This window comes from Polyodon spathula, chromosome 6 (genome assembly GCF_017654505.1).
Source record: "Polyodon spathula isolate WHYD16114869_AA chromosome 6, ASM1765450v1, whole genome shotgun sequence".
NCBI lineage: Eukaryota > Metazoa > Chordata > Actinopteri > Acipenseriformes > Polyodontidae > Polyodon > Polyodon spathula.
This window is the reverse complement of record NC_054539.1, coordinates 60,751,906-60,779,857: the sequence shown is the minus strand read 5'-3', so window position 1 is coordinate 60,779,857 and position 27,952 is coordinate 60,751,906. Positions and strand designations below refer to the sequence as shown.

The 27,952-nt window shown below is 40.8% G+C and overlaps 1 protein-coding gene across 6 annotated transcripts in view; it reads left to right on the top strand.

Moving 5' to 3' along the window:
• Nucleotides 1-25,879, top strand: part of LOC121317418 (sestrin-1-like) — a 68,297-nt gene extending 42,418 nt beyond the window's left edge. For 2 of the 6 annotated variants that reach the window (XM_041253333.1, XM_041253336.1), the window contains exons 2-10: nucleotides 21,622-21,687; nucleotides 21,940-22,140; nucleotides 22,247-22,429; nucleotides 22,613-22,843; nucleotides 23,120-23,267; nucleotides 23,649-23,761; nucleotides 23,877-24,067; nucleotides 24,165-24,309; nucleotides 24,556-25,879. In XM_041253333.1, the coding sequence (XP_041109267.1) occupies nucleotides 21,622-21,687; nucleotides 21,940-22,140; nucleotides 22,247-22,429; nucleotides 22,613-22,843; nucleotides 23,120-23,267; nucleotides 23,649-23,761; nucleotides 23,877-24,067; nucleotides 24,165-24,309; nucleotides 24,556-24,642 (1,365 nt within the window). In that variant the 3' untranslated portion in view covers nucleotides 24,643-25,879. Of the gene's footprint in view, nucleotides 1-17,259; nucleotides 17,620-21,261; nucleotides 21,688-21,939; nucleotides 22,141-22,246; nucleotides 22,430-22,612; nucleotides 22,844-23,119; nucleotides 23,268-23,648; nucleotides 23,762-23,876; nucleotides 24,068-24,164; nucleotides 24,310-24,555 lie in introns of those variants that run through there. The other 4 variants (XM_041253337.1, XM_041253334.1, XM_041253335.1 and 1 more) reach the window with 4 other exon arrangements.
• The last annotated feature ends 2,073 nt before the right edge of the window (nucleotides 25,880-27,952 follow it).

Sequence of the window (27,952 nt, the reverse complement as noted above, 5' to 3'; positions counted from 1 at the left end):
GCAAGGATTCAAGGAAATGCATGCACATGGATTAGGGCGTGGTTAACGTGTAGAAAACAGAAAGTACTGATTAGAGGAGAAACCTCAAAATGGAGTGAGGTAACCAGTGGTGTACAACAGGGATCAGTATTAGGTCCTCGGCTCTTCCAAATCTACATTAATGAGTTAGATTCTAATATAGTAAGCAAACTTGTTAAATTTGCAAACGACACAAAAATAGCATTAACACAATGTTCCACTGCCCTTCCTGTGCAGCTGCAGTCAGCTGGCGAAGGTTGGCTGGTCGCAGCAGTCTCCTGTCGATGGCACTGGCGATTTGGTCTCACAGATGTTCTATTGGACTCAGGTAAGGAGAAAAAACCTTGACATGCTTTTCCTGAAGTCGTGCAATTGTAATACTAGCACTGAGTGGTTTTGCATTGTCCTGCTGGAAAATCGAAAATTCCAGATTGGCTTACAGGAACAAAAAAATTGTTGCCTCAACGACTTTGTCAATTTATTGCTAAGTAGTAAGGCTGCCCTCAATCTGCACCAAAGGCATTCTTGTGTTAAAGGAGATCCCTCCCCACATCATCACACTTCCAGTGGTTAGTTTGAACAACGCGACAGTCAGCATAACGCTCACAGTGACATCTCCACACACACTGTCTTCCATCAAGTCTGTCAAGGGCAAATCGGCATTCATTGGTGAATAAAACACTCCACCACTCTCTCTGCCGCCATGGTCCTATCTTTCACTGTTCTTGCATTAATTAAAATCATGTCTTTTCGAATGGCTATTTATACAGATTCTTAGTCAACGCATTTTGGCAATTTTAACTCAACTCAAATACCAAATACTGAACCTTTTTCACATTTTGTTGTGTCAGTGCCTCAGAGTTTCATGCATTTAAATGAGAATTTTTTTTCACTCATCTACACACCATACTCCACACTGTTAAGGGGGAAAAAATACTTTTATTGAGAAAAAAATGATATATTAAAAATAAAAAACTGAAAGATCATAATTGCTAAGACCTGAGTTAAGACTTGGTGGAAGCACCTTTGGCAGCAATTGCAGCTGTGAGTCTGTTGGGATAGGTCTCTACCAACTTTGCACACCTAGATTTGGCAATATTTGACCATTCCTCTTTACAAAACTGTTCAAGCTGTGCCAAGTTCCCTGTGGAGCGTTGATGGACAACAGTCTTCAAGTCATGCCACAAATTTTTGATTGGATTTAGGTCGGGGATGTGACTGGTCCACTCAAGGAAATTTACCTTTTTGTTCCTTAGCCACTCCAGTGCAGCTTTGGCTGTCTGCTTTGGGTTGATGTCATGGTGTTCTTTGGGTGATGGGCTGTGTTGGGTTTGCGCCAAACATAACGCGTTGCATTTAGGCCAAAAAGTTCCATTTTACTTTCGTCGGACCAAACGTTTTGCCACATGAGTGAGCCCCTTGGTTGTTTTTTTGCATACTTCAAATGGGATCCCGCTTCTCTCTCTCTCTCATATATATATATATATATATATATATATATATATATATATATATATATATATATATATATATATATATATAAAACTGTAGGAGGGTGGTAGGAAAGCCCTGCTTACATATAGTTTGTTTGTTTATTTTTAGAACAGGGTCTCCCCGTCCGTCCCTCTGTTCCTCGGCGAGCAAGTGTTTATTTTTGTTTAAATATTTTATTTATTTTTGTATTCTTTAAATAAAACGGCTCATGCACCGTACCCATCTGTTGTTGTTCCTCCTTCTGGTCTGAGTCACCGCAATGCTATTTCCTGCCACATGTGGTGTCCAGTATGGGATACCAGTGCCCACTGGACTCAGGCCAGAAGAGGTACTGCAGAAGGGTACTGCAGTTTCATATTTTTTTAATTGTTATAATTATTTTTTTGGAGTGAGGAAAAGGAAGGAAGGATGGGAGGAAAGAGGAAGAGCTGCAAAAAGCAGCAGCAAAGGCAACCACAGCAGCAGAAGAAGTGGTGGACCCGGGCTCCAACTCATTTTGGACCTCTGGACTGGGCAGTCGAGCAGGAAGAATGGAGGGCTGAAGGGGCCCCCATGTGCGGAGCCCGTGGTGAGTTTGGGCACGTTCGAGAGGACTGCCCCTATGGCGACCCACAATATGAGGAGGCCCAGAACCAGGGCCTGGTTGGGGATGCAGCAGAGTGGTTCTGGGCGAGAGACCAGACTCCACCAGTGCGGCGGATCCCGAATAGCCACAGCCCAAGCCTGCCCCAGCGGAGGAGGATTGCGTGCTGGTCCCACCACAGCCACTGGAGGAGAGCATCTGGGAAGCCTTCCTCCACACCATAGGGGTGACATAGGAGTGCTACCTCTGTGGGGAGTGGGGGCACTTTCCACTCAACTGCCCCCTCCCACTAGAAGAATACCTGCTGGTTCTGCCACCTCTACCAAGAGGGGAGGAGCCTGAGCGTCCTGCGCCTGAGTGGGAGGAGCCCGAGCGTCCTGCGCCTGAGTGGGAGGAGCCCGAGCGTCCTGCGCCTGAGTGGGAGGAGCCCGAGCGTCCTGCGCCTGAGTGGGAGGAGCCCGAGCGTCCTAAGTCTGAATGGGAGGAGCCCGAGCGTCCTGCGCCTGACTGGGAGGAGCCCGAGCGTCCTGCGCCTGAGTGGGAGGAGACCAAGCGTCCACAGCCCAAGAAGGGGGAGCCGGTGCGTCCACAGCCCAGGTACCCACCAGCAGAGGGAGAATGCATGCTGGTTCCACCTCCACCTCAGTGGGAGGACTGCTTGTCACTCCCAACTCCACCAGCAGATAAATAAGGATCAGTGAAGGCAGTTGCCCAGCCTGACCTAAGGTGTATTTGTATTTTCTGTTCGAGATTTGTTTTATTTCAACCTTTTATTTTGCTCTGTCAGCAAGTGTTTATTTTTGTATTCTTTAATAAAATGGCGTGTACGCCACTGCACTAAACCTGTCTGTTGTTGTTCCTCCTTCTGGTCTGAGTCACCGCAACGGCATTTCCTGCCACAATTACACACACACATTTGCTGCATTTTGTAATCTGCGATTTTATTCGATCAAGAATTGCCAAAGATGGATCTCAAATACCAGTGTTGTCCCCTGCTGTGAATGAGCACCTGTATATGCAGGAAAGGTTTTAATTCCGTATAATATTCTCACATGCAGAAATGTCTGTGTTAAATGCTGTCATTCGATACAATGGGAGTACGAGCGGCAGTTTCATTTAGGCAAATTGTGATGTTGCCGATCGCCTTGCCAGTGGACATATTCGTGATGAGATATTGGGCGACAGTAGGTAAGATGATGATGATGATGATAATAATAGTAATAATGCATTTTATTAACAAGTTGTGTAAGATAACTATATATTTTCATTATTGCCTAGATGGATAACAAAAGACATGTTACATGCGTTGGGTTAAAGGCAGCAGGAAGAGCTTTGCTATCTGCTTTTCTTTTTTGTTTTTACTTTTTCAAATCCTCTCTCAGTACAGTCACCACAGCTTAGAATGGGCGCGTTTGTGTTAATGTGATTCACCCACAGTAAGTGATGGACGGTATAAACTCTCACACAATAACCTGACATTCAAAATGTCCCAGTACATTAATCAAAACAAACAAGCATGTATGCAGTTAAAAATATTTATTAAGGCACTCATTACACGAATAAAGATGTATTAAAACCTGTGAATGTAATAAGTACAGTAATCCATCACGTATCCAACTGCGATGGGGCCAGAGTAAGGGTGGATATGTAAAAAGGCGGATACCATTATACACAGCTGGAACAATTACTGCACTATATTATTATAGTTTTGAGATTCAGCTTTTATTAGGGAGCTCCCCTAAATCCCTTGTTTAGGAAGATACAGGGTATCAATGCTTGTGACAGAGTAGCCGTCTGCAGTATGGGTGTGTGCATTCGCTGCTGAGTGACAGGCAGGAGATCGAAGTTGATACGCCCCGCAGGCGAACAGGATTTATTTACATATACTAGCACCGAGCTGCAGTCTTTACAAGATATAATGAGACAGACAACAGTTACGGTTCAAAGCAGTAGGAAACTGCTGAATTTATTATTTTTTTATTTTTTAGTGAACAATAGCTTTCATTCCTCTCCCGTCACTCACAAACTCAACTCTCCCTCTCTCAATTCTCCCGCCGCCAGATCCCGCTTCTCTCTCTCAAACTGTCATCTCCACACACACACACAAGTCCCTCCCTCTTCCTCACTCATTGGTCCAACACTCTCTGCTCGTGTCAGACCTTCTCCCACCCCCCTTAGTGATGCACTCACACACAGGCTCTTCAGCTCTAAGTCACACAAGCACTAAAACCCACAGAGAATGCTAACAGATCTAAACAAGAATAACACAGTTTACAAACACACATTATTTACAGAGTACTCCCACCCTCTTCCCCAGTCCACAATCAGGTCAATTCCCACATTGTCCCCAGCTTTTTGAAGCAAATTTACATTGTTTGCTGACAGTTAAACGAGGCAGTCTTCCCAGCGACAGCGAGTGGAAGCGACAGCGAGTGGGAGAAGTACAGGCGTGGAAAAGTACAGAGCAGTTTCGAAGCAGAAAGGAGAAATTGCATCTTGAATTGCTTTAATCAGAAAACAGAGGACATTGGGGAAACACAGCCGCGTGTGTTTTTCTGATAACAAACAAGCTGAAACTCGGAGCAGCTGATTCAAATTCAGCGCCGTTTTGAGACACGGGCGAGGGGAGGAGCCGACAGCACAGCAGAACAACGCAGTTAAACGAGGCAGTCTTCCCAGCGACAGCGAGTGGAAGCGACAGCGAGTGGGAGAAGTACAGGCGTGGAAAAGTACAGAGCAGTTTCGAAGCAGTTTGAAAGCAGGTGGACAGCTGCAGAAGAAACTAAACTTCAAAAAAAAAAAACCCTCAACATGGTCTTCAAGCCAGTAATCTGTGACACCTGCTTGATGTGGGAAATCCGAGAAAACCCAGCGGAGCTAAACCAAGTGTGCGTAAAGTGCCGCACGATCCAGGATTTGCATAAACTAGTAAGCATGCTAGAAATGGAGCTGGAAGAAGTGAGACAGCAACAGGATCTTGAGGAACTGGCACACCCACAATTCATGGAAGTCTGCATCACCCCTAACAGACTGAAAGCCACCAGGGAGATAGAAGGTCAGAACAGCTGGGTTCAGGTAGGCAGAAGCAGGGAAAAAAAGAAACTTCGTCAAACACCACCAGAAATCAAAACAACCAACAGATTTGAGTCACTTCAGAATTGTGATGAGCAGAACCAACAACAAGAGAATGAAAGGAACAACATCCAGGACCCTATTGACAGTGGTGACAAGACAGTAAAAAGAAGGGAGGTCATGATTGTTGGGGACTCCATATTGAGAAACACAGCAAGTTCAGTTCGCAGTTTGGACCCCCTTACTACAACAGTGTGCTGCCTTCCGGGAGCCTCGGTCAAGCACATCACTGAAAACGTGGACAGGCTCCTAGAACGAACAGGAGACGACCCGGTAGTAGTCGTCCACATCGGTACAAACAACATTGGAAGAGACAGACCAAAATCCCTGCAAAACAAATTCAGAGAGCTAGGAAGGAAATTAAAAGAGAAAACCAAAACTGTGGTATTTTCTGGTATACTACCCGCACCTTGCAAAGGACCATATGGACAGCTGGAAATAATTAATCAAAACCAATGGTTGAAGACGTGGTGCACACGGGAAGGCTTCACCTATCTTGATCATTGGACCACATTCTACAACGAGGACTATCTGTATAGACGGGATGGACTGCATTTAAATAACAAGGGAACCAGTCTACTTGGAGAAAAGATCCTCGAGCAGGTTCAGAAGCATTTAAACTAGAAAGGAAGGGGGGAGAAATCAACAAAAAAACAGAAGGGAGACCGCATCAAAACAAGAACAACAACTCAGGTAAGACAACCATTAAATGTATTTATCTAAATGCTAGAAGTATCAGAAACAAAATTCTAGAACTTGAAGCTACTGCACTAACAAGTAACTATGATGTGATAGGTGTTACAGAAACGTGGTTATCTGAGAGTGATGGGGACGAATATAATATTTGTGGGTATACACTGTATAGGAAAGACAGGCAGGACAGAAGAGGAGGAGGGGTAGCGCTATACATAAGAAACAGTCTTGAAGCCCAGGTGTTAAACCTGGACAAAGAAAATAAAACCGAATCAATATGGGTCAGAATAACAGACAAAAATTCAAAAGGCATAATAATAGGAGCATGCTATAGACCGCCAGATTCAGACGGTGAGCAAAATAATCTGTTATACAATGACATTAGAAATGTGTGTAGCAAAGGAGAAGCCATACTAATGGGGGATTTCAACTTCCCCCAAATAAAATGGGAAAACCCGGTGGGTAGCACGAAGGATGAAATAGAAATGGTGGAAATGACAAATGACTGCTTCCTAACACAATTTGTGAAGGCACCCACTAGAGGGGAGGCATGCCTTGATTTAGTCTTTTCAAATAACGAAGATAGAATAACTAAAACAGAGGTCAGAGAACCACTGGCAAACTCAGACCACAACATGGTCTCATTTGAAGTGTTTTTTAAATCCTCAAAAGTAAAGACTAAAGCTAAGGTTTACAATTTTAGAAAAGCAAACTATGAAGGCATGAAACAGAGACTAACAGAAGTAGATTGGAGTAAAATAGAGAAAACACCCACAGAAGAAGGATGGTTGTTCTTCAAAAATGTAGTACTAGAGGCGCAAAACAATTATATCCCTAAAGTAGACAAATCTAAATGTAAAACTAAATTGCCAAAATGGTTTAATAGATCAATTAAAAAAAATATTCAGCGAAAAAAGGCACTTTACAGAGCATTAAAAAAGGACCAAAAAGAAAGTACACAGAAAGAGTACACAGAACTGCAAATGCAAGTCAAAAAGGAAGTTAGAAAGGCCAAGAGAGAAATAGAAATGAACATTGCTAAGGGAGCTAAAACCAATTCCAAAATGTTTTTCCAATATTACAACAGCAAGAGAACATTCAAAGAGGAGATTAAATGTTTAAGAGATACAAATGGCAAAATCATAGAGGAAGAAAAAAAAATAGCAAATATGTTAAATGATTACTTTTCACAAGTTTTTACAAAGGAAGATACTGACAACATGCCCCACATGTCATCCAGTTCCTATCCAGTTTTAAATAACTTTAGCATAACTGAGGCAGAAGTGTTAAAGGGACTAGGAGCTCTTAAAATAAACAAATCCCCTGGGCCGGATGAGATCCTCCCAGTAGTACTCAAAGAAATGAAAGAAGTAATTTACAAACCGCTAACCAAGATCATGCAGCAGTCTCTTGACACAGGGGTGGTACCGACAGACTGGAAAATTGCAAACGTAATACCGATCCACAAAAAGGGAAACAAAACTGAACCAGGTAACTACAGACCAGTAAGCCTGACTTCTATTATATGCAAACTTATGGAAACTATAATAAGATCCAAAATGGAAAATTACCTATATGGTAACAGGGTACTGGGAGACAGTCAACATGGTTTTAGGAAAGGGAGATCGTGTCTAACTAACTTGCTTGATTTTTTTGAGGATGCAACATCGATAATGGATAATTGCAAAGCATATGACATGGTTTATTTAGATTTCCAGAAAGCTTTTGACAAAGTCCCGCACAAAAGATTAATTCTCAAACTGAACGCAGTTGGGATTCAAGGAAACACATGTACATGGATTAGGGAGTGGTTAACATGTAGAAAACAGAAAGTACTGATTAGAGGAAAAACCTCAGAATGGAGTGTGGTAACCAGTGGTGTACCACAGGGATCAGTATTAGGTCCTCTGCTATTCCTAATCTACATTAATGATTTAGATTCTGGTATAGTAAGCAAACTTGTTAAATTTGCAGACGACACAAAAGTAGGAGGAGTGGCAAACACTGTTGCAGCAGCAAAGGTCATTCAAAATGATCTAGACAAGATTCAGAACTGGGCAGACACATGGCAAATGACATTTAATAGAGAAAAGTGTAAGGTACTGCACGCAGGAAATAAAAATGTACATTATAAATATCATATGGGAGATATTGAAATTGGAGAAGGAATCTATGAAAAAGACCTAGGAGTTTTTGTTGACTCAGAAATGTCTTCATCTAGGCAATGTGGGGAAGCTATAAAAAAGGCTAACAAGATGCTCGGATACATTGTGAAAAGTGTTGAATTTAAATCAAGGGAAGTAATGTTAAAACTGTACAATGCACTTGTAAGACCTCATCTTGAATATTGTGTGCAGTTCTGGTCACCTCGCTATAAAAAAGATATTGCTGCTCTAGAAAGAGTGCAAAGAAGAGCGACCAGAATTATTCCGGGCTTAAAAGGCATGTCATATGCAGACAGGCTAAAAGAATTGAATCTGTTCAGTCTTGAACAAAGAAGACTACGTGGCGACCTAATTCAAGCATTCAAAATTCTAAAAGGTATTGACAGTGTCGACGCAAGGGACTTTTTCAGCCTGAAAAAAGAAACAAGGACCAGGGGTCACAAATGGAGTTTAGAAAAAGGGGCATTCAGAACAGAAAATAGGAGACACTTTTTTACACAGAGAATTGTGAGGGTCTGGAATCAACTCCCCAGTAATGTTGTTGAAGCTGACACCCTGGGATCCTTCAAGAAGCTGCTTGATGAGATTTTGGGATCAATAAGCTACTAACAACCAAACGAGCAAGATGGGCCGAATGGCCTCCTCTCGTTTGTAAACTTTCTTATGTTCTTATGTTCTTATGACTGACAGTGTTCCAAGCATGCTTTAGCAAGCGCACAGCAGCATCTAACAGACATTTTATTTACACTGAGTTTTCATGCTGTTGCTCATCGCTTTTCTCTTTCCAGCCATGCTTGCTTGCTGTTGCAGTCAGTGCTGTTTTTTCAAACTGTAAACCCGACACTGATACAGGGATTAAATAGCCAAGGTACAGTACAGGGGTAATCGCTCAGTAATGAGGCGCAAACAGCTGATTGATCAACCTGACAAGCTTTATTATTACAGTAGTGCTGCCTTTTTTTTATTGAAATCTATGTGAATTACAAGGTAATGAGGTGAAAACATCTGAAAATGAGCGATTACTACAGTATAAGCAGTGTGTTTGTTATTGAAATCTATGTTAATGGCATATAACAAGATCCAAACAGCTCAGTTTGTCTGAAATATACAGCATGCTTAACACATTATAAACAGTGCCTTTGTTATTGAAATCAATAAAAATGGCAAAGGACAAACACTATTTGTCCGATATAAACGGCTGCCCAAAATAACCCTGTAAGGTGTAAGTGGTGGTGACTGTACTAGCAACAGCTACTTCACCAATTAATTATATTTAGGTACATTTTTCTTCCTCATTTGAGTTTTTTTCATCTCCCTTTTAATTTTATTCTACTTGCTAGATCAATCCATCTATCACTCAGCATGAAGCAGTTATTTGGAAAAGCCTCAGCCAACATCAGTTATGCTAGTATCCTTAGAAAATGCTATGTGTTGGCCTGCTTGTTTCAGCATGACATCCAGAAATTTGCCTAGCACTCTGGAGAGATAGCCCAGTCCACCTTTTCTAGACATTCCAACTATTGTCTTAAAGGAAACAGAGGCTAAGTAGTGCAAAGAACACAGCAGTATCACATGTGCAGGGATAGCGGTCCCTAGAGTGACGCTGGGGTTTAGCTCATCCTTCAATTCAGCTATTAGGTCTAGGATGACCTGTGGAGTAAGCACCGAATCCCAAACAAAGTGTTTCTGCCTCTCCTCAATAAGAGCCAAATGTTGCCGCATCAGAAAGTGTAACACAGCAGCCATCCTGAAGCCAAACTCAGGTATCTGCACGTGTGTGCTTTTATACAACTCTTAGTTACTCGCCTCTGCAATGGTTTGCACCTTTTATAAAGGTGTAAGGTTTTTGGTGGGTCAGCAATTGCCTAAGTGCAAGGCAAAATCCTTACATCACATTATAATGTTTGTGCCGCTTAGTATCCAGATCTCACCCCAGGGTAGGTAGGCTTTTTAATAATATCATGCACCCTGGCTGTTCCATGAAAGAATACGTTTGAGCATTATTTGATCACATCCCACTTACAAACCTCTTGCCCTTCTCTCCCCTTTTCCACTCCCCCTGTTCTATGTTCAGTGGACAGCTCTCACAGCTCCGTGTACCAGCGGGACTCAAGGATCTCGGTGCCATCTGGCCGATAACGATGGAGACAAATCGGACTTGCAGCTGTGGGGGAGAGAAGGCTGATAATGAGCACTGGCAGCAGAGCCTTCAGCACAGCATAGGCTGCATGATTCCGCTGAGTTCTGTAAACACCAGACAAAAGCCTGGATTCTTGCACAAGTCAGACTTCTTATCTTGTTTTAGAAGTGGTTGGGGGGAGGGGGTGCTGAAGAGATAAGTCTGCAAAACAACATGCCTGCTGGCAGCCTCTAGGCTTTGTTTGCTGTTCACCACTTCTTCCTTCTCATGTCCTGGGGATTTGAAAAGATAACTCTCTAACCGTCTCTGTGTACAATATATTAATTACAGTCAGGAGTGAAGGAGCTACACATCCACAGTTCTATTCAGTGGCAGCTTTTCTGTGAGGTCATCTTAATAGGGATGGGGTTTTTAATTGCACACTGCATCAACCCACTTTGCTGAAATCAAGTACAAAGCAAATGCATGGTTCTCTTTCAATTCGAAAATAGCCATCAACTAATGGGTATCGCCGTCAGGTGATAGGATTATGCTGAGCTTAATATAAAAGCTGCCTTTAGGCCTCCGTAGCTCTGATGTCAGCGCCCCGCCCCTCGGGTGCTGAATGACTATGCAGAGCGTAGAAAGCCCAGCCTCTTTTGCTTTCAGTTGCTAATCAGGATTGAGCGTAATCTATTTGTTGTTCTAACAGTCTGTTATTAAAAAATAAAATTCAGTGTTTGTACCCTCCGTTGCCTTAATTGTGCAGGGGAAGCTGGCGGCTGCCCCTTCCCCGGGTTTATGTCACTGAAAACCTAGTTACGTCCGCTGAGTGTGGACTGCTCGGTTGAATTTTGCACCCACCTTTAGCTCTCATATTCGGCTTGTACCCGCCGTGCAACCTGGGCAAGTGCTGTGCACTATGCTGGGTTTCCGTGAATGCGGCTTTTGTAGCTGAAAAATGCCCCCAGAGGACCCGCATGAATTCTGTGTTTCATGTCTGGGTCCAGAACATGCTGCATTGGCTCTGTCCGACACAGCATTCTGCGCTATCTGCAGGAAGTTCCAGAGGTGGGTCCTAAAGGCTAGAGCCAACAGGGCAGTGGGGCTGGGATCTCCTTCTAGCAGGGGATCTAATTGTGAGTCTGTTCCCCCTTCAGGTGGTACAGCATCTCTCTCCTGCCCGCCTGCAACTATCCAGATCACCCCGTCTCTCGGGCGACACTCTCGCTCACCTACCAGGAGCATGGGGCAGCTTTGGCTCTCCCCTCCTAAGGAGCGTTCACCTCCCACACGGAAGTGTGCGCACTCCAGGTCCCCTAGGGACAAACAGCCTAGCGGGATCTTGGCCCTCACGGACCAGATTGGTCATTTTATGGAGGTGGTGATGGGACAACAGTCACTCATGATGAGTATGTTGTCGGCCCCTGGCACCACGGCTGCTCCGGTTCCCCAGCAGCCCGTTCCGACTGTTGAGCTTGAGCTTGAGTCTGAGGCCATCTCAGACTATGAAGAGGACATCCTCTCTCTGCAGGTGTCTGGTGACGACGAGCTTGTGCAAGAGGGACCTTCTTGCAACTCAGTGGACCAGCTGCAACAGGAACCAGAGGTATCTCCAGGGCCAGAATTTGAGGCTTTGGTTGAGTGAGCGGATCAACGTCTACGGGTGGAATGGCCCAGAGACAAGGAGCCCCAGGCCTCCTGGTTCTCATCAGTTAAGCCAGTACAGGACAGGACACTGCCCCCTTTCCCCGACTTTGTCAGGGAGAACCAGTCTTCCTGGTCCAACCCAGTGTCAGCACTTAGGACGGTGGCTGGAGCTCAGGTTTTTTCTTCCATGCAGGGAGTGGAGGGTGCCGGCTTGGCAGCCTTCCCCCCGGTGGACTCCGCCATTGCGGCCCTCGTACAGGCACTGGGCATTGGATCGGCCAACGACCTACAATGTCCAAACAGACAGTGTCGGACCACAAAGATGCACCTCAAGAAGGCGTATGCCGCTTGCTCCCAAGCTGCCCAGCTTTCCAATATGTCAAGCATGCTCTCTGTCTATCAGGCCATCCTTATTAAGGAGCTCCCTGATATGGTGGCTCACAGACAAGAGCTGAACCAGGTCTCTGAGGCAGTCACCAGACTGGCCCAACTCACGGCCAGAGCGGAGGTCCGATGCCTTGCGGCGCTGGTGGTCACCAGACGGCAACTCTGGCTTTCCCAGGCTAGAGTTCAGGAGCAGAACGTCTCTCCTGGACGTCCCTATCACTCCTGGCCATACGTTTGGCCCCACAGTGGAGGGATTCCCCCCTGTAGGGGCGACAGCCTATGCTCAGGCCTGCTCATGCTCCTACGGCACACCCGGCAGCACCTGCCCCGCAGTGCGGTCGGCCTGCAAAGAGGGGCAATTGGCGCCCTAGGGGAGGTGGCGGCAATCGCCAGCTATCCAAGGGTCCCACGACTGCGCCCCCCCACGTGGCCTAAGGTTCAGTCTTGCCTCTCACTATTCAGGTTAAGAGAGACAGTAAGCATGGTGCTGTGTGAGCGCATACTGGGGTTGATGGCTGCTGCCTCGTAGGCCTTTCCTTTGGGCCTTCTCCACCAAAGGCATTTCCAGGCCTGGTTCAACTCGTTTGCACTTCACCCGCAATGAGACAGACATCGCAGGCTGAGATCTCCGAGCTTTCACCGCATGGCGGTTCAGCTGTTACTGTGGTCGCAGCCCCGTCTGACTTCTCTTCGAGCAGTACTTACTGGGCCGACTCAACAACGCCACGGATCTCCTCTCCAGAGGAGGTCCCCTGGCCTCGGAATGGCTTCTCCACCCCAGGGTGGTGGAACACATCTGGGAGTGGTTTGGCAGAGCAGACGTAGATCTCTTCGCCTCATGGGAGGCTACGCACTGCCCTCTTTGGTTCTCGATGAGAGACCTCAACAGTCTCTTAGGAGTCGACGCGGCCCACGAATGGCTGGTTTGTCTCCTATATGCCTTCCCACTGATACCACTGCTCCCGCCTTCCTAGAGAAGGTCAGGGTAGAGAAAGCTACAGTGCTTGTGGTAGCTCCTCGGTGGCCCTGAAGGACCTGGTTTTCGACCTGGGGACGGATCTCCTCTCTCAGGCCCAGGGCGATCTGTGGCACCCGAACCCCCAGCTGATGCAGCTATGGGTCTGGCCCCTGAATGGGAATGCCTGTCAGCTGTAGGGCTGTCATTGGCAGTTAGCCACTATTCAGAGCGCAAGAGCTCCCTCTACCAGGTCGTAATACGCTTATAAATGGCAGTTATTTCAGGACTGGTGTCTGGCCCAGGGCCAGGACCCAGTTACCTGCCCCATGGCAGTTATCTTACAGTTTCTCCAGAGACTATTAGATGATGGTATGTCCCCTTCCACATTAAAGGTGTACCTGGCAGCCATATCTGCTTGTCACACACGCATAGATGGGTTATCGCCTCGAAACCATTTCCTGGCATCCCAATTTCTTAAGGGTGCGAGGAGGCTGCGTCCTCCCAGGACATCTAGCCTCTGCTCGTGGCGCCTTGATGTGGTGCTGGAAGCCCTTGCAAAAGCCCCATTTGAGCCACTCCACACTGTGGATCTGAAGCTCATGTCCTTATGCGTTTGTGCTGGCTATTGCTTCAGCATGATCTCCCTCGCGACTGCTTTGGTGCACAGTACCCATTAGTTGATGGCTATTTTCGAATTGAAAGAGAACGTAAAGTTGCAGATGCAGCCCCGGTTCTCTGAAAGAGAAAATAGCCATCAAGCAACGAGGTCGCTTCAGTAGCCCTTGCGGCCTGAAGCAAAAGACTACGCTCTGCATAGTCATTCAGCACCCGAGGGGCTGGGCACTGACATCAATGCTACAGAGGCCTAAAGGCAGCTTTTATATTAAGCTCAGCATAATCCTATCACCTGACGGCGATACCCATTCGTTGATGGCTATTTTCTCTTTCAGAGAACCGGGGTTGTATCCGCAACCTTACGTTGTTCTGAATTTTTTTTCTCTTTATTTTCCTTTTCTTTTTGAAGCCAAGCACAAGTGGACTAGCATGTAAAGTCAAATTGAAATGTTGTATGCTTGCTTGGGGATATCAGACGTGAAAAGAAAAGCACTTTCTAAATGGAAGTGTTATTGTAAGGGGACAGATCATTCTCATAAAACCATCTTGAACTTGTACCATTTGGTCCGCTTTTTCAGGTTTGATTATTTTAAAAACCTGAAATGTGTCTTGTGTTAAAATGTAAGAACTCTTGACTGTGTTTCAGTAAAGGCACTATTAACACGGAAGGAAATGGCCAGGAAATTCCCAGCTATTTTGGAAACTTTGAATACACGACTGAAATTTCAGTGAGTCGCATCCATTCTTGCAATGATCAGTGTCTAAACACACAAATACATATATTTACACTAAATACAATATGTGTGTGGGTGAATAGACCAATATATCCTTTCTCTTACTTAAAATGTATTGTTTTTTTCATGAAACTAGCAAGTGAACCAATCAAAAAATGGAATATTGAATTCCTGTATGTCTGTGATTGAGCCTTTTCTGAATATATAGATAGGTCAGGGGGAGGGGTGGAATTAAGAACAACAATTAAGATAACTAATCTAGTGCCAGCATAATTATTTTACAGGTGCTTTAAGTGTTGGCGGTAGCTTTCTTCCCGTTGTAGGCTTCTTCCTGTGTCTTTTACAGTTCTCATTCTTGTGTAGAGGCTGAACTTCCTCATTTTGATCGTGCAGTTATATATAAACCAGATGGTTTGGTCAATAGTGGAGCAGTCTCTCTTTTAGTGCAGTTTTGCCATGTTATCGCAAGGCAGTGGATCGGAGCAAGTGGCTTAAAATTAGCTGATCATTTCCTGCTTTTATATTTTTTTTATTCAACATTTAGTGAAATCACTTTTGAGGAACAAAAAAATGATATGCCTGCTGGCAGCAGCAGCAGAGTTTCAAAGACTGTTCTTCAGTTCAGTCGTGTGACTAAAGAGACAGGAGCTTTAAGTTAATCAATTTCATAACGGCCCCACGTATATTGACATTTATCATTTTACCGTTCACTTTACAGTGACTGCCTTTTAGTGTACAGTAGGTAGGGGTAAGCCTTAATTCTCAGCAGTTGTCAATAGCAGCTTAGATTGAATTTTTATATCATAATACCTGCAGCAGGTTCAAAATATGGGTGTTGGTATATGTTCCACAAATCAAGCTTACAACAGAATTACATGAAACATGTAGAAATGTATGTAAGCAAGTTAATTTGTAGTTAGCTCATAGCATATCCAGTAAGAACATTTTTCAGGCTATGCTGTAACAATGCCACATACAATAACACTATGTAACATAATTTTTGTTCCTGGGTAGTAAGTATTATTTCCTAATTGCTTATGCCTCAAAAGTATAGAAAATTGCTATTATTCCCCACAAACTTTGCTTTTGTAACCAGGACAGTGATATTTCAAAATATCACTATTTCCAATGGGTAAATACAGTATAATCGTAAATCTCGAAAACTGCTCACTTTTAAATCTTTTGTAGTCATTTTTATATTACTTTAGTATAAATACATGTTAATTTGGATTAATATGTTGTTTTTTTCTGACTTTATGTGAACAAAAAGACACACATTTGCCCGTTTTCCCATTGGAAATAGTGATATTTTGAAATATCACTGTCTTGGTCACAAAAGCAAAGTTTGTGGGGAATAATAGCCATTTTCTATACTTTTGAGGCATAAGCAGTTAGGAAATAACACTTACTACCCAGGAACAAAAAAAAAAAAAAAAAAAAATTGTTACGTGGTGTAATCAAGGATAACCAGATGTTGTTCCACCAAACATTCTGTCCCCTGTACCTTTCGAGGCAGAGATGTGTTGCAGCAAAAGCAATACAAATTGGGAGTGTCTTTTGGGTGCAGTACCATAATAACTAGGAACCGATTGTTTGCCTTACTTCCTGTGAAAACAAACTCCAGTTTTAAAGGTGTCTTGTTTGTTTCAGAAAAGACAAGATAACATAGAGCTCTTACACTTACAAATGTTCTCATCAGTATTAATTTAATGTTCAGGGTAACTGTCAGTATACAAGTATTGATGTACAGTAATCCTAAGAGGTTAGCTTTTCTTCTATATCTACTACGCTAGAGGTTAACTACCAGTGCTGTCATTTGCACCACGCAAAGAGATGAGAAGGAGGTCACTGAGGAAGCATTGTATGTTAAACGTACTGTATGTTGAAGTATCTAGAGAAGTGCTCTACATTTGTGTTTCAGGATAGACTGCTGACCACAAAAATATCGGGCTTCCCCTCTGTTTTGTGTTACTGTAAACATACCATTTTCATGGAATGACCCAGAATCAAGATCTGTATAGTAGGGAAGAACCTGTCTGCCTACAGTATCCACCTCACGCTTCCAGTATATTTTACCATGTACATACTGTGTACGGTAGGTCACGGTTATATACTTTTCACTATACTAATAGCTCTAATTGTGTATATTTACAACCCTGTCAGGAAAGCATAAGATTTGATTTGACTTGATTAGGACAAGAAAAGACATGTTTTTTGCAGATCTCGCCAGGGTGTTATTTTTATTATTTATTTATTTATTTATTTTCATACAAGGTATTTAATTATTTTCTTTGTTATACTACTAAATGCTTTCCTACTTACTGTAGTATAAAACAAGATATGAGGGTGTATACTATTTGTGTTTGTTTTTAAATATAAATATATGAATACTGTTGTATTCTGTAGATTTGTGGGGGTTATTTAAGGAAGTGTTGTTGTCATATCAGTGCATTGAAATTAACTTAAAGCACACACCGTCATAAACAAACAGTTTACGTGCTATATAAGGTGGTGGTACAAAACATTTAGTTTTTCCGAAGCTAAATATTGCTTCACAATCAAAGGGTCACTGTGTTCCAATTGTTTCTTTTTTGAGGTGTCAGGCCTGTTAATCATCGCGTTTCATTTTACAGCACAAATAACAGCCTCCGGGTGTCAGGGTGCCCACCCTCTCATTGCACAGTAAGCCTGTTGGTTGGATCGCTGCTTTGCAGCTTTACTCAGTGAATAGCCGAAGTTGCTTTCGGGGGGGATATGCAGCTAATGTATGCAGGAGTTGTTTACCATGCATTCCGTGCTGGTCCTGATTGGTCACGGGTCGTAAACGTCACTTTTGGAGCGTGCCATTTATTTGCCCTGAACAGAAACACCGATACATTCAGGCTAGAACTGCTTATGGCGAAAAACACCGAAGAATTCAATAAAAAAATAATAAAATAAAAAATTGTCTGAAAATATCGACAAGCCAAAGTATGAGGCATGCAACAAGACCAAACAAAGCGGTCGAAACCACTTCTCTGATGGTTAGCGATTTATTGAAGATTTGCTCTCATTGTAAAAGGCTTTCCAAGGTAAGAGAAAGTGACAGAAAATGTCGGTATAACAATATCCAATAATTGTAGCTCTTGCACAACCCGTCATTAGTTTTAAATGCATTTTACAAGTGTAAATGCTTTTCATGAGTTAAAAAAATAAAATAAATACAGTACAACTCCAATTTAGAGAGTTGATTGTGGATATATACACCGTGCGTTGCACTGATACTTGGAACTTATAGGATCAGTTAGTAATATATTCGATTTATATTTCTGTAACGTATTTCATAATTATGTATTTTTTACCACTATCTTCCTCTGTAGAACGTGCACTTTCAAATATCTGAGCGATCTTACAAGTGGCGTACCTGCCAAGTGCTTGTTTATAACAAAGCGTGATCATCTTAAAACTAAAAAATCTTAAACGCAGATACTGTACTTGTTGGGGCATCTTTTTTTTGGGGGGGGGGGGGGGGGGGGGGGGGGCCGGAGCCGAGGGAGCCGAGACGAGAACAGATTAGGCTAGATAGTGTTTTAGCTATAGCAGTACAGACAAAGAGAATGTGTTTGTTCTTTATGTTGTTTTTTTTTTTTTCATTTTGCGTTTATAAACTGGTTCATTTTGAGTACGACGAGACGCATATGTGAGACAGATGGAATATAGATATTAATATTGTATTGCCGTAACCATCATCTTCTGAAATACAATCGACTGTTAATCTTCACGGTCATAACTAATTATTATTATTATTATTATTATTATATTATTATTATTATTATTATTATTATTGATATTTTTTTAAATAGCTTGCTTTAGAAAAAAAAAAAAAAAAAAAAAAAAAAAAAAAAAAAAAAGAAAAGTTCATCTTTTTTTTATCGAACGAAATTCATTGTAATGTTAGTGACTGAGTAAATTTTCCGACGTTACTGACGTAAAAAAAGTTTCTGCACGTGACCGCAGTTGGAACAACCAAGTAACAAAAAAACGTCCAATATAATAATAATAATAATAATAATAATAAATAATAAATTTGCCCTACGTGTCATGACGCAGTATAATTTTTTGGAAAAGGGCGTCTGATGAGAAATAAGTAATATAATATAAATAAATTCTGCTGCTGCCATTTACGTTAGTTATGTATTAATGTCACTGTTACTTTTTATTATTGTTTCATAGACTTTGTTAGGTGAGCATATAATGATCCATTAATTGCCAGCACTAGTCGTACTGAATTATACATTCAAATGGCAATTATGGTTGGCTGCATGGCGATAAGTGATGACCTCTTCAGTTTATACAAGCCAGATAGCAACTTTATTATTATTATTATTTATTATTATTATTATTTATTATTATTATTATTATTATTATTATTATTATTATTATTGTTGTTGTTGTTGTTAATATTTTATTATTATTGTTGTTGTTGTTATAATAATAATAATAATAATAATAATAATAATAATAATAATAATAATAATAACACCGTGTAACTTTTTTTTTTTTTTTTTTTTTTTTTGGTTCCTGGGTAGTAAGTGTTATTTCCTAATTGCTTATGCCTCAAAAGCATGAAAAATGGCTATTATTCCCCACAAACTTTGCTTTTGTGACCGGGACAGTGATATTTCAAAATATCACTATTTCCAGTGGTAAAACGGGCAAATGTGTGCCTTTTCGACAAAAATGACTACAAAAGATTTAGAAGTGAGTAGTTTTTCGAGATTTACGATTATACTGTAAATACTGTAATATCGTAAATCTCGAAAAACTGCTCACTTCTAAATCTTTTGTAGTCATTTTTGTATTACTTTAGTATAAATACATGTTAATTTGGATTCATATGTTGTTTTTTCTGACTTTATGTGAACGAAAAGACACACATTTGCCTGTTTTCCCATTGGAAATAGTGATATTTTGAAATATCACTGTCCTGGTCACAAAAGCAAAGTTTGTGGGGAATAATAGCCATTTTCTATACTTTTGAGGCATAAGCAATTAGGAAATAACACTTACTACCAAGGAACAAAAATGGTGTTACATAGTGTAATAATAATAATAATAATAATAATAATAATAATAATAAACCTTTATTTATATAGCGCAAGTCATGTACAATACAATTCAAAGCGCTTTACATACAGATAAAAAAATACAGCAATACAATAATAAACAGTAAGAAAAGAGTACAATTATTAAAAACAGAAGTAACAGTAAAATTCAGAATAAAACATAAAACTGTTATGGAAAAGCTATATTAAAAAGGTATGTTTTTAATCGAGATTTGAAGATTGCAATTGAAGGTGAATCTCTGATAAAAGGGGGTAAGGAGTTCCAGAGTATGGGGGGCATTAAAACAGAAAGCAGCCTCACCCGTCCTTAAACCATTCACCTTCGGAATACATAAAAGGCCAGCATTTGCAGATCGTTTAGGCTGATAAGGAATTAGAATATCATTTAGATATTGTGGAGATAGTCCATTCAGTGCTTTAAAAACTAGTAATAGAATTTTAAAATCATTCTGTAATGCACAGGAAGCCAATGCAATGATGCCAACACAGGCATAACGTGAGCCCTGTTTTCTGTTCTAGTTAGCGTTCTAGCAGCAGCATTTTGCACTAGCTGTAGGCGTGATATAGCGTGACTTGTAAGTCCAGAAAATTAAGATGTTACAGTATTCTAACCTAGAAAAAACAAAAGCATGTACTATTTTCTTTGCATCATCCAAGACAAGAATGATCAAACTTTTGCAATGTTTCTTAAATGATAGAAGGACACTCTAAAATGTATTTTATTTTATTATTGTTATTATTATTACTACTACAGTAAACAGGACTGGGTGAGTTTATGACACAGGCATGACTGTGAAATAAAGCAGTGCAATTGCCAGGCTTTAACCACTGTACTCTCTCCGACCTGATACTACATGACCATAATGACAGGATCCATGGGTGCTTGTCAAACTAAATGACTCATTTGAGGAAGCAGTTGCCTTAAGAATAGTCTGCATTCTGAAATAACATTTTACATTATGAGCAGGCCATGGATAGAATTAAGTGATGAGTGTCGGACCTATTTGTTGACTAAAATACCCACCATGCAAAAAATTGAAATTGAATTACAAAATAAAAGAACTTCACAGCATATTCTTACTTTTATTTTTTTATAAATCCTTGCACACAGCCACTATCTATCTGTCTATCTATCTATCTGTCTATCTATCTATCTATCTATCTATCTCTCTGATTTATTGCTTTTTAATTTTTTTTTAATATTGTGCAATTCAATTTATCGGACAGGAAAATGCACCATGTCAAATATTTACAAAAACAGCACATAGTTGCTTTTAAAGAAGAAATAAACAAATATTGGATGGATTAATACAAATAATGGGGCAACAATTTTTATAACAACGCGATTGTTTACATGTCTATCTCCGTCTCGGACAATGAATAATGTTGTGTGTTTGGTTGCAAAGTGAAAGTGCACGAAGGTGATGGTGCTCGGGAATTGCTATTAAACATTAAAGGTCTTGTGCATTTAAATCAAATTGGAGTTCTCACAAGTACTCTTTCATACATAAGTGCTGGTAGAGCTCAGTTGTGGTTCTATTTGCAGTAGTCCTCGGTCTCTCTGCTTTTTAAGAGGCTGATGTTCTTACTCTGTTGATTTCCTGACAGATGTAGAAGCTCAATTTGTCAGAGCGCTGAAGTATGAAACCAAGGTGCTGTAAGTGTCAAAACTTCATTCTTGCTGAATTTGAACTGTACTCTGTGTCCTAGGCACTGGGCCAAGTGGATTCCACCAACGGTAGTACTTTAATTGTTTTTATTGTCCCTTTAGATCTTTGTTTCAAGCATGTTTCACACCATTGATCTCTATGCAATGGATTGCCATGTATCTAGGTCACTACACCACATAATGTTTGAACTTTATAACCTTTAGGATGTTTCATGATGACTACTGTGAATACGAAAGCATTTACACAGGTAAAATCGTTTTTTATTCGTAACATTCTTTTTTTTTTTCCTTCTCTTCAGGACATTGGAGTTCAAATTCCAAGGACTCTGGGACATGGACCAAGCAGATTTATCCCTGAAAAAGAGGTAAATCTTTTGAATAAATAAATCTGGAGTCTGACAGAGACAAGACCAGTGGTTTGCAGTGCAGTTTGCTGGAGCTGGGTGTCAAGAGAATGGCGATGGGATTTAGGCTTTTATGTAATAGTCCTGTGAGATGTGGCATTGCCACAGTAATCTGTTTAGATGAAATACACTTACAACTTGGTTAGACAGAGGGCACTGCAGTTCAGTAGATTTTAACAATTGTAATCCTAGACCTGTTTTCCTGTTTGACAGATACTTCAAGTAAGTAAAGTAAATGATAAGACACAGGCGATTTTTGAAGACACTTTTGCTGCCTTGGGTCGCCTTGACAACATTTCTCTAGTAATGGGATTCCACCCTCAGTACCTGGAGAGCTTTCTTAGGACACAGCACTACCTGCTGCAGATGGATGGCCCCCTTTCACTCCATTGCCGGCACTACATTGGGATCATGGTGAGTGTAGACCGAGCACACAGACTAGGAAATGATTATTCTGTGGCAAGTGGTGTTCATCTTAGTGGCTCTTTGTGTTAAATTACATGTTTTTTATTTGTTTCAGGCTGCAGCCAGGCATCAGTGTTCCTATCTGGTGAACTTGCACGTGAATGATTTCCTTCAAGTGGGAGGGGACTCCAAGTGGCTGAATGGTTTGGAAGGAGCCCCACAGAAGCTGCAGCATTTGGGGGAGCTGAATAAAATACTCGCACACCGACCATGGCTTGTCACAAAAGCTCACATCAAGGTATGAATTCAAAGGAGCTTTCTCGAACGAAACCGACCACGAGAAACCACAGATTACAGTTGGGGCTTCTTGTCATAAGCTAGTTCACATTTTACTTCCTTGAGTCTCAGATATAAATCCTGTTTGCTGGAAACAACATATGATCTTATTATCTTTTCCTTTTTTTGTGTGTGTTTTTCTTAGCAACTGTTGAAGGCTGAAGAGCACAGCTGGTCCCTAGCCGAGCTCATTCATGCAGTGGTCCTTCTCACACACTACCACTCGCTGGCCTCCTTCACATTCGGTTGTGGAATCAGTCCTGAAATTCACTGTGATGGAGGGCACATTTTCCAACCCCCTTCCGTCAGCAACTACTGCGCCTGCGACATCGCCAATGGAAACGGCACGCCGGATGAGATTCAAGGCAAACATGCGGTGAGTGTGAGGATTTTAGTGACACACTTTTACTCTTACACTTTTTAAACAGTGCAGTACCTGTAGTCCCAAATAACAAAAGACAGCTGTGTGACGTTTTAGATTTCTGTGCATTGTTTCCACTTTGTGGCCAGCCTCCACTCTGTTACTGTGGAGTCTTAGCATTGTCATTACAGCTTCTGACCCATGGAAGTGTTTATTTTTCTTAATTATCTGCAGTGTAGCTGCTGTGGCAGAGCGTGGTGAGTAAATCTGTAAATTGTCTTTGTTTTCCAGTTGACTGATGCCCCTTGTGAGGTGGAGGCACTAATGGAGAAGATGAAGCTGCTGCAGGAATGCAGAGACGAGGAAGAGGCGAGTCAAGAGGAGATGGCAACCCGCTTTGAGAGGGAGAAAACTGAAAGCATGCTGGTAGCAGCTGCAGGTGAGAAGAAATCTCACCATCTTAAAGATCATAACATACACCAAATCAGTCCAGAAGGAGGAGAACATGTTATTTATTTATCTATTTATTTATTTATTATTATTATTTATTATTATTATTATTATTATTATTATTAATAATAATTTTATTTATTTATTTATTTATTTATTCATTTTTATATATAAATATATTTGGCTTTATCTGAAACTCCTCTTTGTTGAATTGGAGAGTGGTAAATGCACTGCTTGCTTTTAATGTTGGAGATTTAAAAATACAATGTAAGCTGTAACTCTAGAATTGATTTGGTTTTGCACTTTGAATTTTTTTTAAATGGTTTTGCACTGTCGCAAATTCTGAATGTTGTGTTCTTATAATTTACAGAGGAAGAAGATTCAGTGCCAACCAGGGATGTCTCCCGTCACTTCGAAGACACGAGTTACGGATATAAAGACTTCTCAAGACGTGGGGAGCATGTGCCTACCTTTCGCGCTCAGGTAAGATCTTCAGACACGGACAGTAGTTCTGTAAATACTAGTCTGATGAAATGTACACATTGCATGGAAGATTGAAATTGCACTGACTGAAGTGATTTTTATTGTTAACTTGCAGGACTACAGCTGGGAGGACCACGGCTACTCCTTGGTGAATCGTCTTTACCCCGATGTGGGTCAGCTGCTTGATGAGAAGTTCCAGATCACTTACAACTTAACATACAACACCATGGCGATGCACCAGGATGTGGACACCTCCATGCTGAGGAGGGCAATCTGGAACTACATCCACTGCATGTTTGGAATAAGGTTTGTGCGCATTAAACAGCATATATTAGATACAGATCTAATGTTTTTTAAAACTAAAAAACAGCCTGCAAGTGTTTTTGTTTCCCTTTTTCCACAGATACGACGACTATGATTATGGGGAAATCAATCAGCTGTTGGATCGCAGCTTTAAAGTTTACATCAAGACCGTGGTCTGCAGCCCCGAGAAGATCACCAAAAGAATGTATGACAGCTTCTGGAGGGAATTTAAACATTCTGAGAAGGTGAGGGTTATTTTTGTGCTTTGACCTATATGAAGGTAGTTTACAAGGAAGTTAATAATTTCCCAGTTGTAAATGTATAGTTAGACTTTTATGATTTATTTGTTAAAACAAATTTACTTTATATATTGCAATGTAACGGAGCATTTTATTTATTTATTTTATGTATTTTTTTTAACTTTGTTAGTCTTAACTGTACTAATAAAGGGGAAGAATAAAACAGTTTTATATTTATTATTTGTTTTGTAGGTACATGTAAATTTGCTTCTTATGGAAGCTCGTATGCAAGCAGAGCTGCTCTATGCTTTAAGAGCAATTACTGGTTATATGACATGAAGTGCTATTTTGGGACGCGTCGAGGGAGCCTGAATGGGACGTACTGTAGATCTTCATTGTGGGTGCTGAGTCATCTGAACCGGGAGTTGGTTAGCTGGCTATGAGTTCCATTGTGCCATAATGTGCTGTGGTTGCATCAAGGCTAATACTCAGAGGTTGGCTTCAGCAGAATATACAGATAGAAGACTGTGAAGAAGCAGCAAACTTCAGTATTCAATTTCATCTGTACTTGACATCATCATCGAATGCAACATGTGCAACTTTTAAATCTTTGTAGCAGTGCATCAAGCTGCATTGAGTGTTTAGTATTGTGTTGTGTTTAACGTTGATATTGAAACAGGAGTTAAATGCATTAAAGAAATAGGGCTTTGAAACATGTGCCTAATGTGTAATGTGCTGTTCCAGTACTCTTTCCAGCCAGTGGAATCAGTTGACCACTGGCTGTCCATGTAAGCTAAAACAAATGAAAGTAAAAAAAAAAAACACTGCAACTGAGCCTGTGGTTTACTGTAAGAAACAGCTGGTGTTGTTAATTACTGTATTGCTGAGTTTTTTTATTATTTATTTATTTTGCTATACACTTTGGAATTTGAAACTTCTCCATTTGCAGCAGTTTGAAGGTTGTCAGTTTTTTCTCTTGTTTTTTCTGTAGTATACAAAATGTTATTTGAAGAAGCTTTGTTGTAAATGCACCTTCACCTTATAGTAACTCAATAAATATCTGTCTTCCTAAGAGAAGTGGATTTGTTACATTTTAGGGGTTTTCTTCCCTATGTCTTCCGTAGATGTTCATCTAACATTTTAACATAGTTATGCCTTCAAATTTGAATACATCCTTATATGCTCTATGTGGGCAAAATTATTGTTTTGCACTTATCCTCCCTTTGATGCTACTGCATTTTTGTTCTTGGCAGCTGAGCTTCAGGGAGAATGGTATTATATTGACAGTGCTTCTGCAATCTTTTGAGATGTCAGTTCTCACCATGGTTATGTGAGCTTACCCATCAACAGTTTTCATGACAAAGCTGGTATATCATGTTTTGTGTACTAAAAAATAACCAGTACTGTACTTGATTTTGAAGAACATGAACATCAATGTGTAAACGCATGTTTTTTGTAGGGGTTTAAAACAAAAATGATTTAAATGCATCAAAATGCTTGTATTAAACCTATAAGGAGCTTAAATGTTTCCAGACATTTCAGTATTGCATTTTAAATAAAGCAGTCCAAGAAAAAGCATGTTTATGTTTTCATTGAATAACATACAATGTTTCATATCCACGTACGTGTTTCAAATGATCCCTGCATTTTCCAGCCAACCTACCTCAAGCCTACTTGGAAGGACAACCCTATTTGATATATAGGTGCACAGTGTTGAATTGTATGTGTGCTTTATGATGTGGAGGTCAGACTACTGACTTCCAACCAATATAAAGCATTACTATAATACTGTAGAAAAACACAATAGTTTCCTGTAATGTACTGTGGTGTAGTATAGTAAATTAGTGTTTTGGATAGTACCTTTAGTATTGTATTTTCTATGGGAAAAGCAAAATTGAACTACCAAACTTGCCAAGTCTCTGTTCAGCACACTGTGCCACCTAACCAGTACAATCTTAACCCTCACATTCTGTAATTGGGTGATCTTGACTAATATCTTGCAATTAAGGTTCAAACTCCACAACCACAGCCTTGCTCTAAGAAGTCCATCCAGCTCCCTAGACACATAACCCAGAGCGGCTTTCCATTGTAGACCTCCTCAGCTGCTAGTGCTTTTCAGTATCTCCCTAAAGAGCAAACATTCAAATAGAAAAATACACCAGATGTGAAATGTCTGGCCTGTTAGCTTGTACCCTTGCAATATACAAAGTGCTACATTCCAGGGTTCTTTTCTTGAATGGTATAATCATAACTGAAGTTGATATGTAAAACAATTCAAATAAAAAGATACTTTAGGTTGTGACACGTGCTGAGCTACAGTACTGCATAATAAATATGTTGTGCCAAAATATATACTACATCCTACGAATAAACAAGGAGATTATCGCTAATACTTATGTATTACTAATTAGTAAGAAAGATTATTTACTGGAATGGTAATTATATGTAGCTGTGGATTAAAAAAAGCAAAACAAAAAAAAAAAACATTGGGGGTTGTGTTGTGCACGGTATCACATAAAGCAATTATTAGACTTTCCCATTCACACCCTGGGGCTACAGATTTGCTCATGGGAAAAATACAAGCTTTGCTTTTTAAAAACATGTACAGTAATTAGCAACAAATGTAAACCTCTTATACTCTAAATTAGGCATAATTAAGCCACAGTTACTGATTCATTTTCTGTTGCTTTCATTGATTACAAAAACATGCTGTCTCCCTGCACAATAATGCTCTCTATTGTATCAAAAATAGCGAGGAGTTTAGTGCTGGATGTCCTGTTTACATAATAGGATAGAGCCATTTAAAATATTGTCAATAGGACTTACATTATCTGTGGTCATAACACTGAGGCAAATGACAATAAATCATTATTTTTTTAGTCACAGCAACATAACTGTCAACGCTTGAATGAACATGAAAGTACTGGCAATTTGGTAGAAGTTTCACCGCAGCTCAAGAGTCTAGTGCAGCTGCTTCCTATTGAAAACTGATATGGCTCACTCCTTTTCCTTCCACAAGAATGTTTTTTTTTTATATTTTAGAGCATGACTAATACAGCTAAGAATTATGTGTCTGTACAGGCAATATAACCACAGAAACCACTGATACAAACAGTTTAACATGGAATAACTGATTTCTTGTGTTCAAATCATTTAGCAATCACTTTGCAACTGTCAAATTCATTAAAAAAAAAAGTGTTCTGCTGTAGTTAAAACAATGGGCTTTGCTGAAATGATCATTAAAAAGCTCAGTATGCAGTTCTTAGTGGTAATAATTTAGCAATGTTATTTTTCCAAGCTAAAGTCAGTAGAACACAGTGCACGTTTTAATCAGTCCCAGAACCACCCTGTCATTTTGTTTTTTAAAAGCTGGGTTGGATCCTGTTGAATCCTGGTGTGGAAGGGTTGTGGGTAATTCACTGACCAGGAGACAGACAGGTGTACTTGAAAACACCACACAGGTGCCCAGTTTTATTTTGAAGGATGCCTTATTTCTTTTTAGCCCGCAGATGGCACTGTGGGTCCGTGGTCTGATTTACCAACGATGGTAAACAGAACCACGGGCATACCAAGAGAGGGTACACAATACCGGCGCCCTTGCAGGTGCTTCGAAACAATAATTCAAAACAGAAGGCACAAAGAAACAGGG